The sequence below is a fragment of the Platichthys flesus genome, chromosome 6 (genome assembly GCF_949316205.1).
Source record: "Platichthys flesus chromosome 6, fPlaFle2.1, whole genome shotgun sequence".
NCBI classification, from domain to species: domain Eukaryota; kingdom Metazoa; phylum Chordata; class Actinopteri; order Pleuronectiformes; family Pleuronectidae; genus Platichthys; species Platichthys flesus.
In genome coordinates this window covers 16,807,332-16,831,867 of record NC_084950.1, presented here as the reverse complement: position 1 = coordinate 16,831,867, position 24,536 = coordinate 16,807,332, and the positions used below count along the sequence as shown (strand labels likewise).

Here is a 24,536-nt window from a genome sequence, read left to right as displayed (position 1 = left end):
ACGAGGTTATGAATAGCCTGTAACGTCTGAATAAGCGGAGGCGGTGCACTCATGTTTGACCCATGTTTTAGTACCGCCCTCCTTTGGTTAAAAGAGAGAAATACACTATCCCACTATGAGGTGGGTAAAAGTTTGACATCAAATCGCTTTTTTATTAGGAACAGCTAGTTCAAACCAATGCTGCTTAATGGGAAAATTCCACCTTCACGATGGCTATAATGTTCAGTCTTTATTATAAATATGAATACAAATAATATACGCCTGTAATTCAAAGATGGATCAATTAAACAGTACTAAACAGATAGATGGATTGATAGACAGACAGACCGACAGATAGATAGATATGTAAAGCTCTACAAACCTGGACACAGTATTCAGTGCAAGATTTATAACAATTTATTTTTTTTATAAAAATTGCCTCAAATTAGTAATAGAGCAAGGAAATATAGAAATATATATATATTTCTATACAGGAATTCAGCACAGCATTCTGGGTAAAGTGTTCACCAAAAACCTTTTTGCATGATTCTCTTGCATATATTTATATATTTTGCATATTTGCTAAAGGCAACACTAAACTTAAATGACAATCACTTCATTTATTAAAGATATGTCCTTTTATCTACTGGCTCAATAGTTAGTCGGAAAAACGAAATACTAGTAAGCTGCTGCCATGACACAAGTCTGTTGCTCTTGCTACTATTTTCCTAAAGGTTCTCTAGCAGTGGAAATTCAGTTCAGAGAAATATTGCATAATTGCTGTCAGTCTGAAGAGGTTAGTTGAGTTTGATCAGTCGTGCTCCTCCTGCTGCATGCCGCTCTAGTAGTCCTCCCCCCGGCTCACTACCTCCTTGCAGGTGGGCCTGAGTAGGATGGTGTGCTCATACTGGGCGGTGTAGCTGCCCTTGATGTCACAGAGGGGCGGGTACGGGTCTACGATGCCAAGGTCGCACAGATTCTTCAACGCCATCAGGTACTTGCTCTCGCCCAGGCGGTCCAGCCAGCGGCGGCAGAACGCCAAGGTGCAGAAGTTCTCATTGATCACGTTCAGCAGATGTTTAGCCCTCGGGAGTCTGCGGCACAAGCGACGACACAGAGTCAAAAGGGAAAAACAAGCTGGAGGACGAATCTAGAGATGATGCAGATATGATGCTTTTTTGTCAGAATGATGGATTGATTATCAGACTCGATATCTTGGATTTCAACACATGGATGAGATGAACCTTATTGGCACGTGTCCGACGTTGAAGTTTTTCATGTAGTGTGAGCACTCCATGTCATCGTGGACTGCACCTCTCCCTGTGCTGCCAAATGTCTCAATGGCGTAAGCTTCACCTTCCTGAGAGGCAGAGAATTGAGAGACAGGGACACAAAACTCACCCATCTTAATCTATGAACAGCATATATACCTTTGTGATATGAGATATGACTCTAAAAAGGACAAAAACACCTCAGGGGGCACAGAGAGAGAGTTGATAACAAAACCCTGAAGTTGTCAGTTGGCTGAGACATTCACATGCAGTCCATTAAGGACAGCAGCGTCCTCTTTTTGTACGTTGATTGGCGGAGTTTCATTGGCGTTTGTGCGTCTCTATTGGAGCGTGGCTGTTGTTGGAATGCGTGTGGTATTAGCTGATAACACTGCGACACCCTCTGTCCCTCCACGATAATCAGTCAAAGTGCCGGCGGCCCCGTGGCACGCCCGGCTGCCGCTCCAGTTGTGCACTCGCTCTCTGATCACAAAGAGGTTTAATGTCCCCGTAACACAAAAAAACACTTCAGCTAAAAATACAACACGCAAAGCTGCCACATCAGCAGCCCCCACTCCACCTCCCCTCTCCTGGAGCCATCAGGTAAAATAGCTTAACACAGCAACTTGCCAATTAACATACTCAATCCTGTCCAAATGCACTCACACACTGCAGGCATGCCGTTGTGCTGCAGGCAAGCCTCTCCATGTTTCTCCTTGGTGAAGCGGCGGCCTGTCAATGAACCCTGGGCGCCCACATTACAGTGCTGCTAGTGAAATGAGGAGCCGGGGTTTTAACACGTGTTGCTACGCAATGCGGCCGGTAATTCCATTACAGGCGTAATTAAAGTGCGGACGTGGGTGACTAAGAAGCCGTTGGAGCAGAGCATTAGAACATATACCTCCACACCTCATCATAACCCAATAACCAGTCAAGAGTACCTGCAATATCACTCAAGAGCTGAAAAAGGGGCCATTTATATGCAAGGTCGAGCAGCTCCAAATGGTTTAATTACAGAAATTCAAGTAGAAAAGGCTCCCGTCATGTTTTGTGCCCGAGAATCAAGTCAAATAAACAGAATTTAAACTAGAATGAGTGAAGTGCATACCTCACCTTATCAAACCACGTTTAAATTTGCTAGATATAGATTTATATTTCCAAACACATAAATATTAGTCCCCTCAAAGCACCATATTTTATTATTATTACTCTTTGAGAAAATTGTCTTTTGAGGATTGTCGGGGGAGCTGCAGCCAATCTCACCTGACACTGATCAAGAGACGGTGTACAACCAAAACAGGTCGCCCGTCTATCACATGGCCAACAACCTTTCACACGGACATTCCCACCCCAGGTCAATTTAGAGTCTCCAATCAACCTGACCCCTGACTGCATGTTTTAGACTGTGGGAGGAAGCTAGGATACCTGAAACCCACAGACACGGGGAGACCCTGGCTGAACTGATGTGACACCAAAAAATGTTCCAAAAGATCCTGAATCTGCCCCTGATCCGGATCCACGTCAAAATATAATGAGTTCTTCCCTGATCTTTTTCACATCCTTCCCTTCCATCCCTTACAAACAAACGAACAAAGAGTCAGGGGTGAAAACGTAACCTCTCTGTCGGAGGTAATTTGCACAGAGTAAGCCAAGTCCAGTGATTGATGGTGTACAAACCTCCATCCTCGTGGCCTCTCCACCTTTAACAATAGGGACTGTCTTCCCTGAGTGTATCCTGTACTGTCCAATGGAGTGGCCGTTGAGATTCCTGATTGGCTTCACTGCAAAGAGAACAAACACACACTGAGGTGTAATAAATAAGCAGCAGCACTGAACCCGCGTGTGAGGAAAACGATGACAAACGGCTTCACGTTACCCTGATATGTTTTCCCATCTATCTCCACTTCATACGACTCCATGACCTCCTGGATCGTCTCGCCGACGTCGCAGAGGCGCACGTCGATTCCTGCAAACTTGGACAAAGAGGTGTCCGCGCTCACGTCAGTAAATTACACTATGTTCCTCGGGCAAACACAATAATGTCACCACCACCTGAAACTTTTTTTTTTTTCAGCTACACAAACTCCAGAGGGCTGTACAGTCATCTCATATCATATAAGGTTACTTGACAGGTAGATAATGTGGAGATAAACCAGCATATGAGTTTGTAGCTATGAATGATGTGATGAACAAAATAAGGAATCGATCCTGAGCTCTGAATCCAGTTAGAAGTAGCACTAAAATCAATAAGTTAATGTAAATGTGGAGTCATTGGGTCTCTGTAAACGAGAACTGAAAGTGTGCAGTCTCCACCTGTTTGGAAGTTGTTACCTACACCGAGGAGGTTATGTTGTCACCCCTGTTTGTCGGATGGTCTTGAACAAGTGTGGAGCCGGGAGAGGGACTGTTGGGCCTTTGCGGAGGTATGTGCTCCACTGAGTTGTGCCATTGTACTTTGGATTATAAAATACTCCCCACAGGGACTAAAGAATATCCAACCTATGACAGCTGTCTTATTGTAGAGGAAATAATATACAAAGGACACAGTGAGATTTAAAACCTAAGTGATTGTTTCTGTATTGACTCATCTCACTTGATTTGCCGTCACTGGTTAATTGTATAATATAAGTTATCTCTATTATATCTATACCCATTAATCATTTTCTGTCAACCCCTGCATCTGGTCTTCTAGTTTTGATGCAGTGACGAATGGTGCTGTGTGGGAAGAATGCAAAATTACCTTATCTTCACCACCTTTCCCTCATTATCTGTATATTAGTGGCTATTTATGTGTCCCTTCTTATCAAGTTGAACATCATGTTCAAAGGAATCCACAATTTCCTTATGATGACTCTATTGTACCATCAATTCCCATTAAAACTTTTCCCTGGGAGCCATTTAGATCCAGATAGAAGTTTTTGATACTAAAACATTGTGATCTAGACAAGAGAAACATGCTCAGGATACTTGTATAAGGATTCTTCTGGATGTTGTGTATCTTGTATGCTTCCTGTGTGTCAGATAGAGCTGCGTTACCCTGATGCCAGTGTCTGTTGCGTCTCTCACAGCCTCCAGCAGCCGGTCATACTTTGGATTGAATGTGACGGTGAAGGCACAGTCTATTATCCGACCTGAAAGAGCAAACCCTTTGATTACTCACAGCAGTTGAGGTGATTCATTTATGAGAACAGCTTATTTCGGCCAGTAAGAACTATAATGCAATCATTCATTTACCTAGTTATAATAAATGCCAAGTGTGAAACAGCACAGCTTAACTCCATAAGCACATGAAGGGTCTCTAGTGGGCTCTCACCGTTGATGTGCGTTCCAAAGTCAATTTTGCAGACGTCGTCGTAGCGCAGCACGGTGGTGTCTCCTGCGTTGGGGGTGTAGTGGGCAGCGCAGTGGTTGATGGAGCAGCCGGTGGGGAAGGCCAGACCGGCCTCCAGCCCGTTTTCTTTAATGAGCCTCCTGGAGCAGTCCTCCAGCTTCTCACTGCCAGAAACAGAGAGCGGCACAGGGGGACAACAGGTGACAGGAACCATGAGACTGTTGTCAGGACAGACAAAGCACCGTGAAGCGTGTGAAGAGCCACAGCAGCTCTCCTGCTTGTTTTCTAAGACAAAGAAGGGCTGAAATCCTATCAATACCAGTCCAGGATCAGGATGAAGAGCCAAGACTTGTGTGTCTTACAAGGGGCTTATGTCTCACCAGATGTCAATCATGGCCATCCCCGGTTCGATCCAGCTCCTGACGTAAGAGCGGACCTGTCGGTGCGCCTCGGCCGCCTGCCTGAAATCATTCCACATCTCCTCGTTTGCCCTGTCCAGCGCCCGCTTCTCCTCGCTGGTGGTCCGCCATGCTGCACTGCGCCTGGCAGGGGGGGGGGGGGGGGGGGTAGGCACATCACAGAGGGTGGTGTCACTCATTATTTTCTCATTATACAAATAGTCATAATGAGGATGTGACACAATCTGCACAGGTGAGGACAAATATGGCAAAATTACCTCCTCCTCAAGAGGAAATAAACCACTGCACTTCATTATGATGTCCAACGTGAATAAAGTGCAAAGCAAATAACCACTTGGCATATCACACAGTGGACGACCACTGCCGAGTGTAAGGGGACAAGATAGAGGTCACACACACCCGTCTTTTGATGGGGGGTATTCACACTCCTCTCCCGTTGGAAAGTCTCCGTTGGGATACAGCTCGCAGATGGGGACTGAGGGAGGGTCAGTCTGTCCCTTCACTGTAGCCCAGATAGAGAGGAGGAGACAAGAAAAACACAAGTTATCCTGCCTGTGTTCATGACAGTGATATTTTACCTTTGCTAAAGAATAATCCTTCAGTCCCTGACTTACAGATCTAAGTATGTGAAGCATCGTAAAGAATCTAAATCTAAAAAAACTGTAGAAATTCTTTAGCACTTGTATCATACCAAAGGTAGGAATGATAAAAAATGTGGCACATATTTAGGATCACTTCATTTCAGTTCTCTCAGTCCAAACTGTGACTCTTCTCGACTCTCGCTGCATTAGTCTGTTAATGTCAAACGTGCCGTCATTAATTTTGTCCCGTCTGCTCGACAAGTAAGTCCTGTCGCCTTGTGTCCTACACCTGAGTCAGTCCTTCACCGCACAACTATCCTGACACCGATTAACCAGGTCAAACTGCTTCTGTGCACCGGTGGTGTGATAAATGTGGAGCTGTGTATTCAGGAGATTGATTCAGTTTTAGAGGAACAAGGTTCTTGCAGATCCTGTGGTCTAAAAGGTCAAAGAGAAAACTGGTATTGTTAAGATCTGTTGCGGTAAGAGAACAAAAAGGTCTTACATCCTTTCTTCTTTTTCTTCTTTTTCTTCTTCTTCCCGGCGGAGTTCTCTCCCTCATCCCCATCTGTTGAAAGCATCATTAGTTTCAATTCAGTTTCTGGCAGAGCTCCAAGTGTGCTACTGAAAAATCGGATATCTCAATGCAGATATGACCGGCTGAATTTCACTCTGCACTTTCTGGGACTTAAAAGTTCAGCACGATCACCGAAGCAGATGATAAGGATGATGAGGATGATGATGAAGATGAGGATGAAGATGGTCAGGAGTTACCTTCTTCTCCATCCTCCTCTCGCTCTTTGTCCTCCAGCATCTGCAGCTCAAACTGTTTAGCCACATCGCCAACACATAGGGCTCCTCCATCCCCCTCAGCCTCATTTGTCCCTGCTGCAAAGTCACACACACACACACACGCACACACACACGCACACACACACACACACACACACCGTTTTGCATGCATGTGCAGATGAACACGTGCGTGTGCACCGTTGGCAAACCATGCATTTATATTTTGACATTTAAAAAAAACTCAGAGTAAATGATGTGTTTCCCGTTCATTTAAGGAAAGTGCATCCATCAATATCTCAACTTGGCAGAGTGTGTGCCTTCATTCTTTCTTTACATTGGGGTCAATGTCCTCAAGGGCACGTGTACCTTGCAGCATTCTGACATTTAGCCTTTCCGGGACACTGCTGTGTGCACCACACTTGACTTGGGGCATGGTTCAAATACCGAGGCTTTCACAGTCAGGATAAGTAAAGAGCGGTGGATCTTGTTGCACTCAATCTGTGGATACTTCTATTACATCATTTCATGCAGCTTAAGAGGGGGATTTGTAGGACCTATTTAATCTGGAGTAAATGCTATTCAAACGGGTCCTTTCAATCAGATGTGGTGTTAATTGTTCAGATTGTCCCGTCTCCTGATGAGCAGCAGCAGCCTGTCAGAGTTGGGACAGGAAAAGCCTCTGACAGGTTGAGAACTCTCCTGTCCCGCTTATCTGATGCCTGTGGCTCTGTAGAGGAAACACATTTGCGCTATTTCCCCTCAATGATCCTGTCTAAGTGATGCCTCCTACCTGCTGCAGTGGTCCTGCTCCTCTTCTTCCTCCTCCTCTTTCTCTTCACCGACTCAGGCGCATCCGCTTCTTCCCTCTCCTCGTGCAGCTCCGCGTCCCCGTTGAGAAGTTGCGGCTCCACTTCTCGCTGTGGCTGTAGCTCCGCCATGACCGGCGACCGACCGACGGAGAGATGAAGTGACGCATAAGCTGCTGAGAGCCTCCAGTGGTCAGAGCAAGAAACAAGTGTGGAGCAGCTGGAGGAGGCTGAGCCAATAACGGAGCTGATGGACGATCTCCGCGCGACAGCTTGACCTGAACGGAGGGAAGACGATCCTCTCCTCCGTGCAGAAACTTTTTTTGTATTATCAGTTGTCTTTCTCCTCTAGAGGAAGTCTCTTTTAGGAGGAGGGCAACACGATCCATGCTGCAGAGTTTCTCCTACATGCAGTGCCCTGATACATCACCCCTCCACAGAGCAAAACTGTTTTGGTCCAGATTTGGATCCGAATGACGGCCCGTGGTCGGTCCGCTCCTGGTTGCAAGATCTGGGCCAAAAGTAAGCCTTTATCGCACCAGGGTGTCAAGGGTGGCAAAAAATAGTTTGGTGCAATTTGAGCCATTTAACAAAGGGGCCACTTCTGGGGTTCACATCCAGATTACACCTTTGTCCGGGACACAAGAAGTCCAGAAGAGCTGCATCAGGTGGCCCTTATCCGTAAACTGTCAAGGCCGAGCTGCACGGGATAGAGCTGAAGTTGTCCTGCAGCAACCGCCCTTTTGCCCTTTGACTGCACTGCCCCTCTGGAAAAAAAACCCACCATGTTAATTAATATCAGCAGTAAGAGTTTATTTCTCAAAGTTTGAATATTGTGGTTTGCAGTCACTTAGATGACAGAGTTAAGCTTAAGATGCAAAATCACATTGCTGCTATAGTTCACAGTAAACTTAAAACAATATGTGTTAACTTACACTAGCATGGGAGTGCACGTCCCTGGCTTCAATCAATCATTTCCTCCTGAACATCGTGGCACCGGCTGAGGCTCATGTTACCTGCTGTGCGCACCTGTGACACACACCGCAACTCCTCAACACAAGCCGGACGCGAGTGTCGACATTTACGGAAGGCTCGACACCTCATTCGTTTCTTGTGAGCGATGTTGTTTGCATATTGTCGTATAATACCAACAACGGGTGAGTGTGAGAAGTCGATCGCTGCCGGTGCGTAACGGAGGTTACAGGTTGGAGCCGCGCGCGTGTACAGAACAGTGTGTCTCCAAGCAACCAGCTCAGGGGTGGAAAGGAGAGGTGCATTCTCACAAGAGAAAAAGTGGATTATAACGCACTTGAGTTGTGTCCCTATAATATTTTATTGCAAGGACGCATGAAGTGTGTTTTTCGGATGGCTGGGAACATCGGGAAGTAATTTGTGGATGTTTTTTTGGGGGGACAATGAGTTCTTGTGGTGCGCGGACTGAACTCCGAGCTGGTCCTTTGTATTTCTTTGACCAGGTGAGTTTGTGATTCATTTTGCTGACTGTATAATTAGGAATAAACTGCCGGACGTTAACCATAAACCTCCCTACAGCCAACGAGACGAAACAGGGTTGAAGGTACACAGAGCAACTTTTACCTTTTTAATGTGGGACCTGGTGGAGGAACGCATGAGGACACGCACAGGTATTTAGTTGTTTCTATAGGAAATGATCAGTTGGTACTTTATTGTTGATGAATCATTTCCTCCTTTCCCCGCAGTAACTGGGAGGATGACAGTGCGGTGGTGACAGGTGAACCACGTGATGAGGGTAAACCTGAACCTGACACCTCAACATCACCTGCTGCACTGGACAGAAGGAACCAGGAGCCAATAGACGTATACAAGCGAGCCGCCCCTCTGTTACTGAATGACCTGGCTCTCCTGCTTTCCCAGTACAACTGGGACGAGGAGGGCCGCGTCCCACACGGGGTGGCAAATATTCTCTGTCACTCCTGGCAGGATCTGACCTCAGGGGCGGCGCTACTGAGCAGTCCCGAGCAGACTGACAAAGGAAGAGGGTCCAAAGGCTCCCTGAAGTTGGGAGGAAGTCCCCATCCCGTGAGCGACGATGGCAGGAGGCAGACAGAAGAGGGAAGTGCAGGTCCCTCTGAGAGTAAACCACAAGTTGGCGCTAATCCACGTGTTAAAAAGAAGTCCAGAGGTAAATCAAACACATGGGTCGAATAAGCACTTTTAAGAATATACTAGAAAAAACGACAACTTAGTGAGGAACACAATTTGCTTGCAAAAGAAACAATTTTTAAAATATAGGCAATGGTGTGTGGCTTTGTTTAAAATTATAGAGCTAATAGTAAACAAGTAATGACTTAAACGTGCACCTTTCTGAATCAGAAATTACGAGTGGTTGTTTGACATATTATTGGCCCCTCTGTGTATATTTTGGCCCCTAAATGGCCTCTGAGAAAAATCTATAGATCCATCAGTGGTGGTTGAATCTGCCTGATCGAAGCCTTTCTCAAAAGTTTAACTTCTCTTCACATGGGTGGGTAGCTCATCATTTGATTTATCATGCACTCTTTGAACATATTGATAAAACTCAATTTCACATTTGATTGATTGCTGTCTCTCAGTTTACAGGTCAACAGGTTTACAGGTACAAAGTTGGCAAGTCATTAATATAATGTTGTGAAACATTTTTTAAGTGAAAAAATCCAGAAGATGCTAAATACAAGTCAAAACAACAGCCAAAGGGTTTTTCCTATACAGTTGGCTCATTACCAATCTATAAATGATTAATAAAAGACTTATTAACAATTAATGACGCCCTTAGGTACAACATGAACCCTTTATGAGGTAGGCCTATACTTTTTATGCTTTTCTCATATCATGGGTACTCATCACAGACTGTACGATACATGGAAAACTATAGGAATTAGACAGCACAGTCCCCAAGTGACACTGGTCCTCTACATATCAGAATTAACACAGGTAAGAGGCAATAACAATGAGAATGACAGGAGGGAGCAGGTTATTCCCCATGACCTCTGGAGTCCGACAACATCTTTGGTTGCAAGCCTGAGGAAGTGAGAGGATTTGTTTACCAGATTGGACAAGGTAGCTGGGCCCAGTTACTGCTGTATGTTAATCAGTTACAGGCTATTGAATATCATTATTAAGTTTATTTCTACAGCACTTATGTAAAAGAGAAACAGATAACATAAGACAATTTTTTGAAAACAAGCATCATTCTTTAAAAATAATTAAAATCAGACATTAAAAGCCTTTCCTATAAAAGTTTATTTTAAGCAATTAATTAAAATACAAGCTCTGGCAAGTCTAATCTACTGGGCCCTGATGGTAAAACCCGGGTCCATACAAGTTTTGAGTTATAGGAACAATAGTAAGTGTTGGTTGGAAGATCTTAGATTACCGCTTGGAGTAAGAGAGTTATTAGTTCCTTAATATAACTGGCGGGCTGAGATTAAAATGTATTCAAATAATATACAAATCAATTGATTGGTAGAAAATGAAGGGAAGCAAGAATCGGAGAGATACTGTGTGGGCCCTATGGTTGGTGTTGGTTGTAATGGGAACATAGAGATATGCTTATATCTAAATATCAAGCGACATACTGACTCAGTTACACATTCTGTCTCCCCATCAGCTTGTAGCTCCTCATCCATCCGTTTCTCCATCTCATCCAGCAGCTGTAAAGATCCAGGTACGAGGTCGGAGCTGCTTCACTGTGTCGATGATGTGGCTGATGTGACTCTGTTTGACTGTGTGTCACTGCTGTGCCTCTGCTGCCTCAGCTGGATGTGACTTGTGTCCAGGTTGGAGCGTTCAGCCGAAGCAGCCCTCCCGCGTCGAGCCTCAGCAGATCAGATTGTGTCAGTGGGCGGTGGAGCGACTGCTGGCGGGAAGAAATCCTGCGTGCGTGGTTACTCTGCTCCTCTGCATCTAAAATGAGAAGTTTGTCAATGAGGGTTTACATTCCAAAGGATTACATCCTCGATAATCAAATGAGCAAATCAGATTGTTTTAGCTCTGGAAATGTCAGCTCTATCAGGAAAGACTATTAGAGAAAAATTCAGATGAGTTAATTTGAATGAAATTTAATTTATTGTGATAGACTTTGGTGTTTAGACCCCAGGCAGAGATAGAAACCAAGTAAGAAGACCTATGAATGAGGTGTTTTGGATTGAGGGAGACAAATATTGTATGGATCAGCATTATATTTGATTTAAACATCAATGTCTTATCGTCACTGTTTGAAACTGCATTAGTCCAGTACTTTCTGAGACCTGCTAGACATCAGCCTCAGCTGTACTCTGTGTTCATTACTCATTAACATTGGTTAGTTATTGCAATTTGATTAAAAACAACTTCATCTTCACATAGAAGACAGCAAACACCGAAGCTGAGCAGTCCACTCAGGCTGTGTCACTATGGAGAGGCAAAAGAAAAAGTGAAGAGCAGCAGAGTCAGGAGGAAGAGCGGGGCGACCGTCTTAGTCAACGGGATACCACGGATCCCAGAAGTGAAGCAGCCGGAACCAGCACAGAAGAAACTACACTACAGGATTGACGACGGCTCCTCGTTCATATAGTATCCCTCCCGCAGGAAGTGAAGCAGTTTCAGGGCATATGGTGAACGTGTCACTGCATCTGATTCTTTGACCCTTGACCCTGCCTCTCAGCTACCCGTCTGGTTGCACAGCAGTTTGCCAGAGCCACTCAGCTCTGCCCTGTGGAGGCTTCTATACCAACGTGTTCAGTGACAGCGACTGTGCCGTCATCCTGGCCACCATCACTGCGTTTGGGCACGGGGCTGTCACACACCCTCACAAGTGAGTTCAAATGTGATGAATTCACTTCACTCAGATTTTTCTGTGATTATGGGACATTGACAACCCCAAACAATTACAATATATCTGCCCTTGTTGAGATATTACAATGCTGTCGGTTTATAAAGCTCTGAATGATTCAGGGCCAAACTACATTTCTGATCTGCTCTGTTGTGAACCACCCAGGCATTTGACGCTATTGCACTTCTTCTATCCTGGGACAGGCATCCCTCACTTTCTCTCAGGTTTCTCCGTATATATATCAATCCCTATGAGGCTACCATGATTTGAATTGGTTTGATTTAAACATGGTCTATTTGTTCATGTGTTGCTCTGCACTGTCGTTGCAAAATGCCTCTATACTACGAACATTTTTTGTGTGACAGCTTTGATGATGTGTGAAATATAGTTCTTATTGTATATGTTCCTCCAGCTCCTCTTTAGTAGCAGTGTGGGACCAGGATGGTGGATTCATGAATGACCACTACGGGAGGAAAAGTCAGGAGTGGAGCTGGCAGACGCACAGTGCACTTAAGAAGAAGGTCGTTATACAGGTACAAAATATGACTATAAATTACGATACCCGCATGTCACCTATACAGTTATTAAAGCTTATGTCCACTTTTTATGCCTTATAAATAAATGACGTTCCCTGGCAACAGTTTGGAGGAAATCTCTGTGGAGTCTCCACTTCCCTTCACTCTGTCCTCACTGACAATGTGTCAGTATCTATATCTGCATTCAGTAGATGTCAGAGGGGATGGTGATGGGGTGAGCCTGTCATGTGATGTGTGACGTCTACAAGGGAGATGTCACTGTAGGGGAAGAAAGCAGGGTATGATGCATGACCCAGTGAAGAACCAACACAAAGAGTCTCTGACACGTTTCATCTGGACTGTTTGGTCGGCTTGTTGATGAACAGGGAGTTTCCATGCAGAGTAGATGAATGAATTCACTGTAGCTTAATTCAATGTACTATTTTTCTACCTCTACGCCAGCGACACCCAGTGGCCGGAGGAGTTATGATTTAATAATGTCAGTCCGTCCGTCAGCTCCATTCATGTGAACATGATATCTCAAGAAAGCTTTGAGGGAATTTCTTCAAATTTGTTAGAAATGTGGATTTAGACTCCAGGATGAATTGATTAGATTTTAGGGGTCAAGGGTCAAAGAACAAGGTCACTGTGAGCTCATGTTTTTGTGAACATGACTTATAGGAACATTGAATATTTGCCTAAATTCTGCCACAGATATTCCCCAAATTCTCTTTTGCCTCGTTAAAGCCTTGAGTGAATCCTTCAAAATTTGGTTTAAACGTTCACTTAGACTCACAGATTACCCGATATAGATCAAAGGTCAAGGTCAGAGTGGCCTCACAAAACAAATTTTTGTTCTCTTGCCACGTGTAATATATCAAGTCTGCCCATAAGGAATTTCTTCAAAGTTTGACAAAAGATTAACTGATGAGATTTCAGTGGTCAAAGGTGAAAGTCATGGTGACACGATATCATTGTGAATGTGGTATGTCAGGAACACCAGGAGGGACTGAAACTGGCATAAAACCACAGGACTCTAATCTAGTTTAACATTGTGTTCATTTGAAGTAAATTAATCAACATGTTTGATTAATTTCTTTCTGTCTCCTCCAGTTGTCAGATCTGATCAGTGTGAAGCTCCTCAATGGTACGTCGGCCACTCTCAGCTTCAGGTGCGATGATGAGAGTGTTCAACTTCCTCTTCCTGTCCTGTCTCACATCAACCGACCGAAGGAAATGGTGAGATTAGGATTATTTAGTAGATTACAGATTTATGGTAAAACAAAGGTCATATGATTCATATAATTTACTCTGTTTTAACAGCTCTGCTTGCAGACCGATGGAAAGTTTACCTCTAACTTTGCTCAAGATCTGCTGCTGGCGAGAAAGACAAAATCCCCTGTGGTGGTCCTGGAGAACAAGAGGACCCTGACTCCTGTAAAAAATATTTTCATGCCAGTGGGATGTTTGAGTGCTAAAGCTTGTCTTATGCTGAAGTTAAGGTTAGATTAAGATAGGTTAGGTTAAGGTAAGGGCAAATACAAAAAAATGGGTAACAGACTGTAGCGCAATGTCTGTATAAGAGATTGTGATTATAATCAGCCGTAACTGTGTCGACCGTAGAAATGTAGATCATTCTTTAGATAATCAGGAGTTTTCTTTTCTCGTATAGAAAATAATGAAAAATCTTTGATTCCTTCCTGAGCACTTTCAGGTTCTGCAGACACCTTAGTTGAGTCACTTTGTATAGAACATCTTGCTAAATGCCTCCTGTTGTTCTGCCTCATAAATTCTACCATGCAAGTAATGATGTATGGCAGGTGTCGGTGGGCACCCAGGAGATGCTCCAGATGGTCAGAGAGGGGCTGGAGGAGCCGTCAGCCCGGTGGAGGAGAGCAGGGCCTGCCGGCAGGGAACTGAAGAGGCTGCAGCAGAGAGTTCGAACCACCCTGGACGACTGGTCGGATTATTATCGTGCAGCTGTCGGTACGTACCAGCTCAGAGTTTGTGAACAAAGCTTTTCTGAAATATGTAAGATGCTCTTCACCTTTTTCCATTCCCAAACTGCCCCCAGTTATCAAAAGTAACAAAGAGCCGATCTGAGTTTGTTCCTCGATGAAGCAAAAAAGAAGTTCCAGTATCGCCTCATCATGCAAACTCAACATTATTGAATAGTTCCGCCGGGATCCTGTTCACGGTCGGTCGTGTCACTGTGGCGTTTGTTTGCATTTCTGACTGACCTCTTCCTGCCCTCCAGGTATCAGGTGTCCTGACACGGAGCAGATGCCTGACGCCCTGCTGAGGACCCGGCGGAGGAGAGAGGTGCAGTCGGCGGCGCTGCCCTCTCTGAACCCACCCGAGCGGGCGGAGGCAAAATCGGTCTGGCCGGAGGAGAGCGGCGACAAGCCACAGGAGCCGCACAGACACCTGTCAGTCCGAGCAGAGAGACCTGCTGACTCATCTGTCAGGCTGCCAAGGTGCACGCCACACAGAGTCCACTGATTCAACATGTCACCCGGAGAATTAATAGCCTTGAGGAGAGCTGCAAAGTAAACAGATGTGTGACGTCTTCTGGAAGAGCTTCGGAAAGAAGATTTCACAAGTGATGTCATCAGGGCTCGAGGACAATATATTTGTAAAAGTAAACCTGCATCACGAACCCAGGGTGTGGAGTTTGAAAGACAATAAGAAAATCGATGGTTATGTTTAAAGAGGTTAATATTTCGTCTGCATTAGTTTGTCCGATAGTGAGCAGGACTGCACAAAACACTACCGAACAGTTTAGCACAAAACATGGTTGAAGGTTGTAGTTAAATTTGGGTGCAGATCAAAAACGTTTTGCTCACCTTGTGGATTTCTCAGAAAATAATTTATGGATCTTAATGAAATGTTTTTGAGTGTGTGCACGTTGGAGTAGATCCAAATAAAATCCAGATCCACAATTTATTATGTGCTCTCTCCCTCTGAGTGCCATTCCAGTGTTGAAATTGGGATTCACAAATTGAATCACATTAACTCTTCTGTCAATTGATTAGGTAATGGTTTGAGGAAATACATAAATAATTATTAAATTGAATTAATGGTGTTTTGGGTGGCGAATTACTTAAACACCATTAATTTTTCACACATGGAACCAAATAGTCTTGTGGTTGCCATGAGTGTTAAGTCTGTCACCTCATCTCTCCAGCTATATAAGCCAGAGACTGATGTTGTTATGGTGATGGATACACACTGTTTACTGATCAGTTTCAGTGCTGGAGATCACTTTGTACAGATGTATGCTGCATTAGGTTGGCAGTAATAAGGCCCCTTTTTTTACCTGGTTATTTTCAGGACACCTAAAAGGCGATCGAAGGACGAGCCCCGTGTGACTCAGATAGGACCCCTGCAAATTCACTGCAACATCCAGCTTGAGTAAGATCCACGTCTATCATTTACAAATGCTATCATTGCGACACATTCAAATGTTATTGTGTAGAAAATGACATCTGCTGCAGTTTGGCTTCTTTACAATGACAACCACATCCTGCCAGGTCAGTGATTATGTCAAAGAGCCCAGAGCAGCAGCCCGCCGACGCACCCCGCCGTCCAGGCCCGCCGCCGCTCACCCCCCCCTCCGTCCTCCTCTCGGTGTGCCCCGCGCTGCTGAGAGCTGCCCTGCTGGGGGAGGGGGTGCGGAGGCGGTGCTGCTGCAGTGTCACACTGATGCCTGCGGTGACGGACCTGGAGTACGACGCCTTCGTGATGGGCCAGCCTCCGCACAATCAACAGATCCTGGTGGTGTGTGTGACTCTGCCTCAGGAGCACGAGGACGCACTGGAGCAGCTCTACAGGAGGAGGAACACGCACAGATCCATGCCATGCACTCAGGTGTGAACGCTGCCTTACAGACAGGGGGAAGACAAAATAATCTGAACACGTTACAATACAATACAGAGCAACACATTTTACATGAGATGTGCACATACAGGCACGTGTCATTGCAGTCTCTGATACACAGTGTGTGCATCCTTCATTTGCTGAGTTCATGTAGTTTAAACAGCTTTTCATTTATTCAGCAGTGCACCTGTGCACATGTGTAGAATTTTTCTTGATACTGATTCATGTTTTGCAAGGACAACAGAGTGTCTGGCTGCAGAGGGAAAGAAACATGTCATGAAAGACATCCTATAGTCGTCAGGCTATCAGTGTTGTGCAAGTTTACACCTCTCATGAACTAGTTCAAATTTCAGTACATACAAGTAAACATGAATAGTTCACGTTCATAGTTCACCATTTAAATTCTGAACTAGTTCATAGTTCAGTTCAAGTCATAGTTTTAAGGTGGAAAGTGAGAATGAAAGACTTAACTTGTTAAAGAAAACCTTATCCATCACTACCCCTTGCCTTTACTGTCGGAATCTTTATCAGACAGTGTGTAAAAATCCCTCCCTGCTTTCTCTTGCCATCTGTATATGAGACCGAGAGCTGTTGTGTTGCAGGTATGGCCTGCCCCTTTAAGGAAAGTTTGTAGTGTGTGACGTAGTGCATCTGGGTATTGTGGGTAAAGACGCTAAAAGTGTGTGTCTAAGTGACGGACCAACTGGAGGTGATGTCAGTGTTGCTCCTGCTGTATATCCGAGAAATAGAGTGGCCGCATTCCAAGTAAAGAAACATCTCCTCCTCCTCACGCCGGGTTCACACCGGACGCGCGAGCGTAGCGTTGCACCGCGGCTGCCTCGTGCCGTGCAGCGATCGTTTCGGCGTCGAGTCTATTTTTTCCGCTTGACGCGAGCGTATCGCGACAGGAAACACACTGAAAAATGATTTTAAACGATATTGACGACATATCTTATATGATATAAATGATCAAATATGCATCCCATACTATGTATTCACCTTCCTTTGTCCAGGAGTTTAAATTTTACCACTTTTACCGACTACATTATTAAATGTCCCCCTCTGCCCATCCACTACAGCCACACAAGCAGTCATAAAGATTAAAAGAGAGAGAGAGAGGGGGGCTACGTATTCTCCACATAGGTTTGAGTGGAGAATACGTAATTTACCCTCGACACCGGACATTTAACGGAGCAAACAGCGGAGAAGTTCGTCAACATGGATGACATTAAATTAATAATTGAAGTGAAGAAGTACAGTGAGTTGTATGATCCTCGGAACATGTTGTATAAAGACAACACCAAGAAAGACAAATGTTGGGACGCTGTTGCAGTTAATTTTGGAGCAACAAGTAAGTATATGCTTGAAAAAAAAATGTAAATGCCGTTTTTTAATGCAGGCTGATAACAGCCTCGCTTCGGCGTCCGGTGTGAACCCGTCGTCACGGAGCGGTCCGGACGGCTGGTTACCGGCCAGACAGCGAACCAAGATAACCAGTGACAGGGGCGGCTCCTGGTAAAGGCGACATAGGAGACTGATTTCTCATCACGTGAAACATGCAATTTAAAAGAATACATTAAGTCACACCATCAGAAGCCCATTGCGCATATGCTGCGCAGAAGCCTATTGCGCAGAAATTGCAAGCACTTTTTTTTTTTCTCAACAATTTTTTTTCCCTTTTTTTATATTTAATTGAGTTAAATTTACATAGTGTAAGATAACGATGGGAAGGAGTGAGATTCGAACCCAGGTTCTTCTTATTGGAGAACGGACACTCTACAAACTAGGCCACACCACCTGATGAAGGCTGTGAAGAACTAAACGCATTAAGAAGATGGCCAAATTATCATGTATGTGTGTCCGTGTAACGTTATGCTGCTTTTGATAAACACTTCAGAGAAAATATTTTGTACTTTACTGCATATATTTGACAGCCTTACTTAAAAGTTACTTTAAGATTTTTGCCTTCTCGATACTGGATATAGAATAACCCAGTACGTTTTCCAACCTTGTCTTTGAACGCCTTACAAGAATCACAGTCTGCTGTGATGTCCTGAGGCTGCCCCCTGCTGGCTGCTGGGTTCCTCTGCTGCTCTAGCTTGGTTTGTGCAGCTTGTGATTAACTAAAGTTGTCCATAAAAGAAAATCTTTAATATCCTTCAAGGGCAATTTGATGTACAACCAGCAATCAGTGCACGACAAAAATAAACAAATATAAACAATGTAAATAAAACACAATATAAAAACCCTATAGACTAAGTAGCAGGGTAAAATTAGCTTTTAATAAATGAATTGATAAGTCGACCAACAGAAAATTACCCGTCAACTATTCTTCTTTAAATTTCCTGTTGTGATTCTAATAATTATTAATGTTGGTGACATTTCCTTGATAAATGGGTGGAGGTTTTATTACCTCTTCTAAGGTGGTTATGATTTCATATCTGATTTGTCAGTCAACAGGTTTATGTAATAAACTACTGGACCAATAACCACACAACTTGTTAGAAGGAAGCTGCATGGATCAGAGATGAACCTATACGGCTCTGTTGAGCTCTACTGAGTGGCAGTCTAGTGAATGAATCTGGAATCTTCTCTCAAAAACATTTCCCCAGCCCCATAGGGTTTGTAGTGTGAAGCTAGTGAGGTGTTTTATAAAGATGTGATCGAAAACGTCAGAACAAGTGAATCCACTTTATTTCAGCATGAACAGAAAAAAAGGAGTTTCATTTCACTTCACTACAGTTCCTCATAGAAGCATGCTGCGCACAAAGAGATTTATAAAAACCTACTCATTTTGGCAGCATAGTAGGGACATTATAGACTGCGGTTAGAGTCAAAGATGAATCAAAAAAAGATTAAATTAACAGGTGCACAATTCAGAAAGCACCGCAAAGTAGAGGAGGAGAAGAAAGAACAATATAGAGGTAAGAATCACCCCAATTGTGGACATCATTAATGTTTATTTGTGTCGACATGACATGATATGCTATTAGTACAGGACTCTTTTGATATATTTTATTATATACTTTTATTGTTTTTTATAGCTTACAAATTTGTCTGCCTGTGTGTGCATCTGTTTACAGTTCAAAACTTCTTGGGGATGCATGACCGTTTGCGTGTGTATGTTGGGTGGCGCCAATATTAAATCTCGCCTAGGGCGCCAACATTGCCAGGGCCGGCCCAGACCAGTGAGCTGAGCTCCCAACTACGGTTCGAGGCCGAGACACTGGCCAGAGAAGAAAACACTTGGAAAACGTTGCTTGTTTGGTCTGCATATGTGAGCCATGAGTGATGGGTAATGTAGTGCGAAGTCGAGTTAGTTGGTTTAGGTTAAGCTACATCGCGCACATTTTACGGGCACTGAGCAACGACATGGTGAAAGCATTCGATTTAGACAGCGTCTCTCCTGAGGAGAAAGTATTGCAATGTCCAAAGCGTTAGTGGACATGTAGGGCTGGGGCACCTGACAATTCTAGGCCAATGGCTGTAGGGTTTCGTGGGATGGCAGGCTCTCATTGGCTGATGAGTTGGCATATCAAGGGTGAATGAGAAAGGGGAGTGAAGAATACTGTGGTGGATGATAGGAGTGTCGGAGTTACGAACAAGAAGTGTGATGTGTTCGCTGGACTTAAATAAAGTTGCACATCGTCTGTACGCGAGGACGCTACAATATGAACGTGTTCACCGTTCAAACTCATTATTTGTCATTGAGTTGCGTTCAGTTCATCGTTCTCATAAAAGTGAACGTGTTCAATGAACGCATTCTTTTGCGTTCGTTCATGCACAACACTGCAGGCTATTATATCATTAACACTGCATGTTTTTTCTCCTCAGTGCCAGATGGATTCATTTCGCCTGGTGAGGTATGAGATGTCAACAGGGGGGACGCCCGGCTGGGGTTGTGCCAACATGCTGCTGCAGCAGCGACACAACGCTGCCCCTGGGATGATCCTGGTCAGTAAACCTGCTGCAGGCCCGGCCTGAGGCTGCAGCCTCTGCTCGGCGCATGTCTCTGCTGCTGCCACATGGAGGCAGCAGTGCTTGTGTAATAACACTCCACATTAGAGACCACTCCACATTTGTCTTGAATTTGCAATCTTGCCTTTACATCTATGTCTTCCATTTCATTGCCATGTCTCTTGAATGTCAAATTGGGGTGACATTTTGTGGGTGGTGTAAAGAATAGAGAAAATATGTTAATTTTATTTGAACTCATTAGTGCAGTGCCTGTTCTAAACCTGGTTCTCTCAGCTCGAGTTAATGCTCCAGAGCTACTTCAGAATGATTCCTTTTCATTAGCGACTCCTCCTTAGACAGTTCTACAATATACTGTCACTTTTTCATGGTTTGTGTGCATAGCTTTATTTACAAACATCCTGTGGTCATCCTTCTTGGTTAATTAGCAATTCTATTTAAATCAAGGTTTTTCACACTAGGCATTTAATATGATTGACAGGACTGTGAGTACACACTCTGTAGGCTCCTTTAGGAAACTTAAAATAACCGCGTGACTGATACGACTTATGTTGAGGAAAAGATAATGTGTTGCTCCAGTCCACTTCTCTGTGACCTAAAAAAAGACATGCAGTCAGACGAAGGCTTCTTTTTAAATACGACAGTAAAAGTGTGTCATTGTGATGATATCAGCCCCCCCCCCCCCCCCCCCTTTCCGTCTTCACACACATGATGTCAAATCCTCTGTTTTGCTGTGGCAGATGTACATCAGGGGGAAGCTGCTGTTTGTGGGCTACTTGCACAGTGGTCGCAGCTGCTCAGTCGGGGACCTTCAGAAGCAGATCTGCAGAAGCAGGGGAGACTACAGATTAGGTCTGAGCCTCCCACCAGACTACAAGTTCAGGTACTGCTGCGCCAAGCCCCCCCATCAGATTTACTCTAACTCATTAATAATCAGTGCTGTGAGGGAAACCACTAAAAATTGAATTAAAGTCATATCCGCGAAGCACAAAATGTTTTATTGAAATATAAATTAGAGAGAAATACTCTGATATAATTATGACTATAGTTTTCTGTACTTTATTGACAGTGAAGCAGTGAATAACTCTGCAGCCGCAGATGCACACAACTCACAAGATGCAGCAGTGACAGGAAGAGATGACGTACCACTGCCTGCTTCAGTGGAAAAGAAAAAGGCCGATGAGAGGTCTGTGACAGAAATACTGTTTTAAAATTAGATTCCCGCTGATTTTTGCACTTTAGCTTATTGTCTTCACCTATTGACTCTCTTTATGGCTGTGTCGTTCATTACCTCCACCAAGAAGGTTTTCATCTGTGTTTTTTGGTGTGTTAGTTTAGCCGGATTTTGTAAAAACTACCAAACTGATTTCCATGTGATTTTGTGGAGGGATGGGGCATGACCTAAGGAAGGTCGAATTCAATTTTGGTGTAGATCTGGATCAGTGGACCAATTTTTTTGCTTTCTTTAAAATTGTGAGACTGTCCAACATTTTTGTTACATTCTTACAGAATAATTCATTGATCTAAAACAAACAAAAAACTGGCATGTTTAGGGCACTGATATTTATGTGTGTGTAATTCAGATCAGATCCAATGAAAAAATAGATATTTATACTTATTTTAAAATCATTTGCAGATAGTGGCTTGTTGAGTACATTTGTATTTTTCTATTATAAATCTTGATTGGTCTGTATTGAAAATTAACCAAGTACGCACCCTCAAATATTGTGCTCAACAATTCTGAGGTGTTCTTTTCTTGAGTATTTCAATTTTCTGCTTTAGATATTTATTGATTATGCTATATTTTATTACTGCTATTTATTCAAAAGGGGCAATGTACATTACAAACAAGGAGACAGAGAACAAACAACCGACAAATGGACAAGAAACTTACATAAATATTATATTATAAATGTATTTCATAGCTTCATAGCTTCAGTTATTCTCTAACAAAAGGTCTTTAAAGCATTTTAAAGCATCCGGTATCTAAAATCCAAAAATATGAGAAGGTGGTGTGGGCGAGGGGCCCACATCTCTAACAAGAAGATTGGTGGTTCACTCTTCCCCATCTGCATTCAGAAGTGTCCTAGGCAAGACACTTAACTCCTTATATTGGCAAGCCTTCAAACACCGACTAATTGCAAATTATCTAACACTATTTACATTTAAAAACAGAAATAAAAAAATTTAATTAGATTAATTGAATCCCCTTGAAAATTCCTCAAGAATATGTTAATTTTCACCAATTTCAAATTTTTAAGGATTTGAGCATGTTAAAGCCCTCAATTAGCCCATTAATTTTCCTGAAAAATAATAATAATAATCTTTACAATTTCAATAGGGCCTCACTGTCTGTCATTGCCTGTCAGTGCTCGGCCCTAAATATGAATCCAGTGAATATAAATGTGGTTTCTTAAGGGGATTGTTGGCAGAGGTATGCACTCTACTGATTAAGATTCTGTTTTTAAGACATGTGGGTGAATTACCTGGGTGATGTCTTCTTCCCGAACAGATAAACCATCGAAGTTCGTGAGGCATCCCAGAAACGACAGAGAAACTTTTGTATCAGATCAAAACAGACATTTCCGCATGTTCCTTTGACGACGCATTGACCAGATTACCTCTGTATCTCCCTCGAAAGTTATCAAGTGCACTGTTGGTTCAAACTTAGGGTTAATGTTGGCAAACACCTAATATACGTAGTATACAAGTTTTCACCTACATGGGACTGCAGATACAACATTTCTTACTTTTCTGACAGTAAAGATCATCTGCTGTTAACTCTTGCAGCCATCACACGATCCAAGATGATACAGATGTTTCACTGTGCTCTGAATATTCCTATTTTATATGAATATAAATGGAAAATACATGTGTTACTTGGATTTTTGATCATTGTAATAAACGCTACATTTTCAATCTTTTGTTATAATGTCTCTCCCACATACATATGTGGAAGTGTTCTCACAGCCTTGCCAGCTGCTGTTATTCACCCCCCTTCCTTCTTTACAGCCAGTAAGGAGGTCAGATTACAACATGAGGATTCTTTTTGAGTTTTACTTCCTCAAATATATATCAGTTATGGCTTACACAGTATGTGCTTGCCTCTTAGTCACATACCAGTGTAGGCAATTTTAGTAATGATGATGTATTTGGAAATAAATGTGTGTACGCCTCTCAAGAAAGTTAATGATGAGCAGGTTTAATTTCAGATGTGGTGGAAATGTTGATCTGATTGGAAGTAGGTTGTAGTTTACACAATAATAACTTGAAATTCAGAAGTATCGTGTTTTCTCTCTCACACGTGTTAGACTTATTTAACATTACACAAAACTTGTTTTTATTATGTTCATATAAATAGGAGTTTTTTAATTATTATATCCGGCAGTCTGTGGCCACTGGGGACCTCTAGTGGTGGTTGGTTGGAAGTACAAGCTCCCTGGTTCATACCGCAGGCAGCCGGAGGTGCTGCAGTGACTCCGAGCTGTTGTCAGCGGGACCACAAGTGCTGCTCTCGGACAAACGCGAGGAAACAAAGTCAGTAACTTAGTTTGAGTCGTCGTTTCGTGATGTGACGACCAGAGAAGGTTTGATTCCTCTGTTCTGACAGAAGAAGAAAGTGAAGCGAGAGAAGCGAGGATGAGTTCAGGTGAGTGAGAGAGAGACAACTGTTGTTCTTTGATTCGTGTGTGAACCAGGAAATTTTAAAAGCACTGCTTTAATAACCATTAGATGCAATTCTCACACACAAACAAACAAACAAACAATACAACAGATGTTTATATATTCATTTCGTATTCATACAAATAAACAATGCTACATCTATTTTATATGTGGCTGAAGTTTATTTCGACCCCAGTCCCCGGTTAGAACTTTAAATGTGTGTGCGTGCGCGTGTGTGTTTTGTACAGGCAATGCTCCTTTTAAAAATGTATTATTATTTAGGTAATTTAACTTGTTTGTGTCAACAACCTGCAGATTAAATTACTTTAGAACAGCGATTCAGAAGCCAAAACAAATTCAGCAATTTATTAAATTGGATCCAAACCGAGTTAGGTAGAGGTCACCACCACAGCATCATCAAACTTGTTTGTTTGTTTTTCCTACATGAATCATATTAATGGTGTCACTCTATAACCCCACCCCCCACACATACACAC

The 24,536-nt window shown here is 43.3% G+C and overlaps 2 protein-coding genes across 2 annotated transcripts; one reads left to right on the top strand and one right to left on the bottom strand.

The window, feature by feature from the left end:
- Positions 1-174: 174 nt before the first annotated feature.
- LOC133955483 (methionine aminopeptidase 2-like) lies at positions 175-7,402 on the bottom strand. The gene is made up of 11 exons (XM_062390342.1): positions 7,164-7,402; positions 6,356-6,469; positions 6,087-6,149; positions 5,400-5,502; positions 4,962-5,123; positions 4,564-4,745; positions 4,287-4,381; positions 3,127-3,223; positions 2,928-3,031; positions 1,224-1,339; positions 175-1,073 (listed from the first exon to the last, which is right to left on the bottom strand). Exons 1-11 carry the CDS (start codon positions 7,309-7,311, stop codon positions 821-823), a joined length of 1,437 nt encoding a protein of 478 aa, XP_062246326.1. The 5' UTR covers positions 7,312-7,402; the 3' UTR covers positions 175-820.
- Positions 7,403-8,594: 1,192 nt separating this feature from the next.
- Positions 8,595-23,353, top strand: LOC133955073 (uncharacterized protein C3orf20-like). Its single transcript, XM_062389724.1, has 18 exons — positions 8,595-8,654; positions 8,731-8,822; positions 8,898-9,340; positions 10,805-10,861; positions 10,974-11,073; positions 11,542-11,748; positions 11,840-11,989; positions 12,420-12,540; positions 13,636-13,761; positions 13,846-13,959; positions 14,343-14,508; positions 14,780-14,999; positions 15,856-15,936; positions 16,056-16,392; positions 20,236-20,355; positions 21,117-21,259; positions 21,446-21,562; positions 22,889-23,353. Exons 1-18 carry the CDS (start codon positions 8,595-8,597, stop codon positions 22,890-22,892), a joined length of 2,658 nt encoding a protein of 885 aa, XP_062245708.1. The 3' UTR covers positions 22,893-23,353.
- Positions 23,354-24,536: the final 1,183 nt, after the last annotated feature.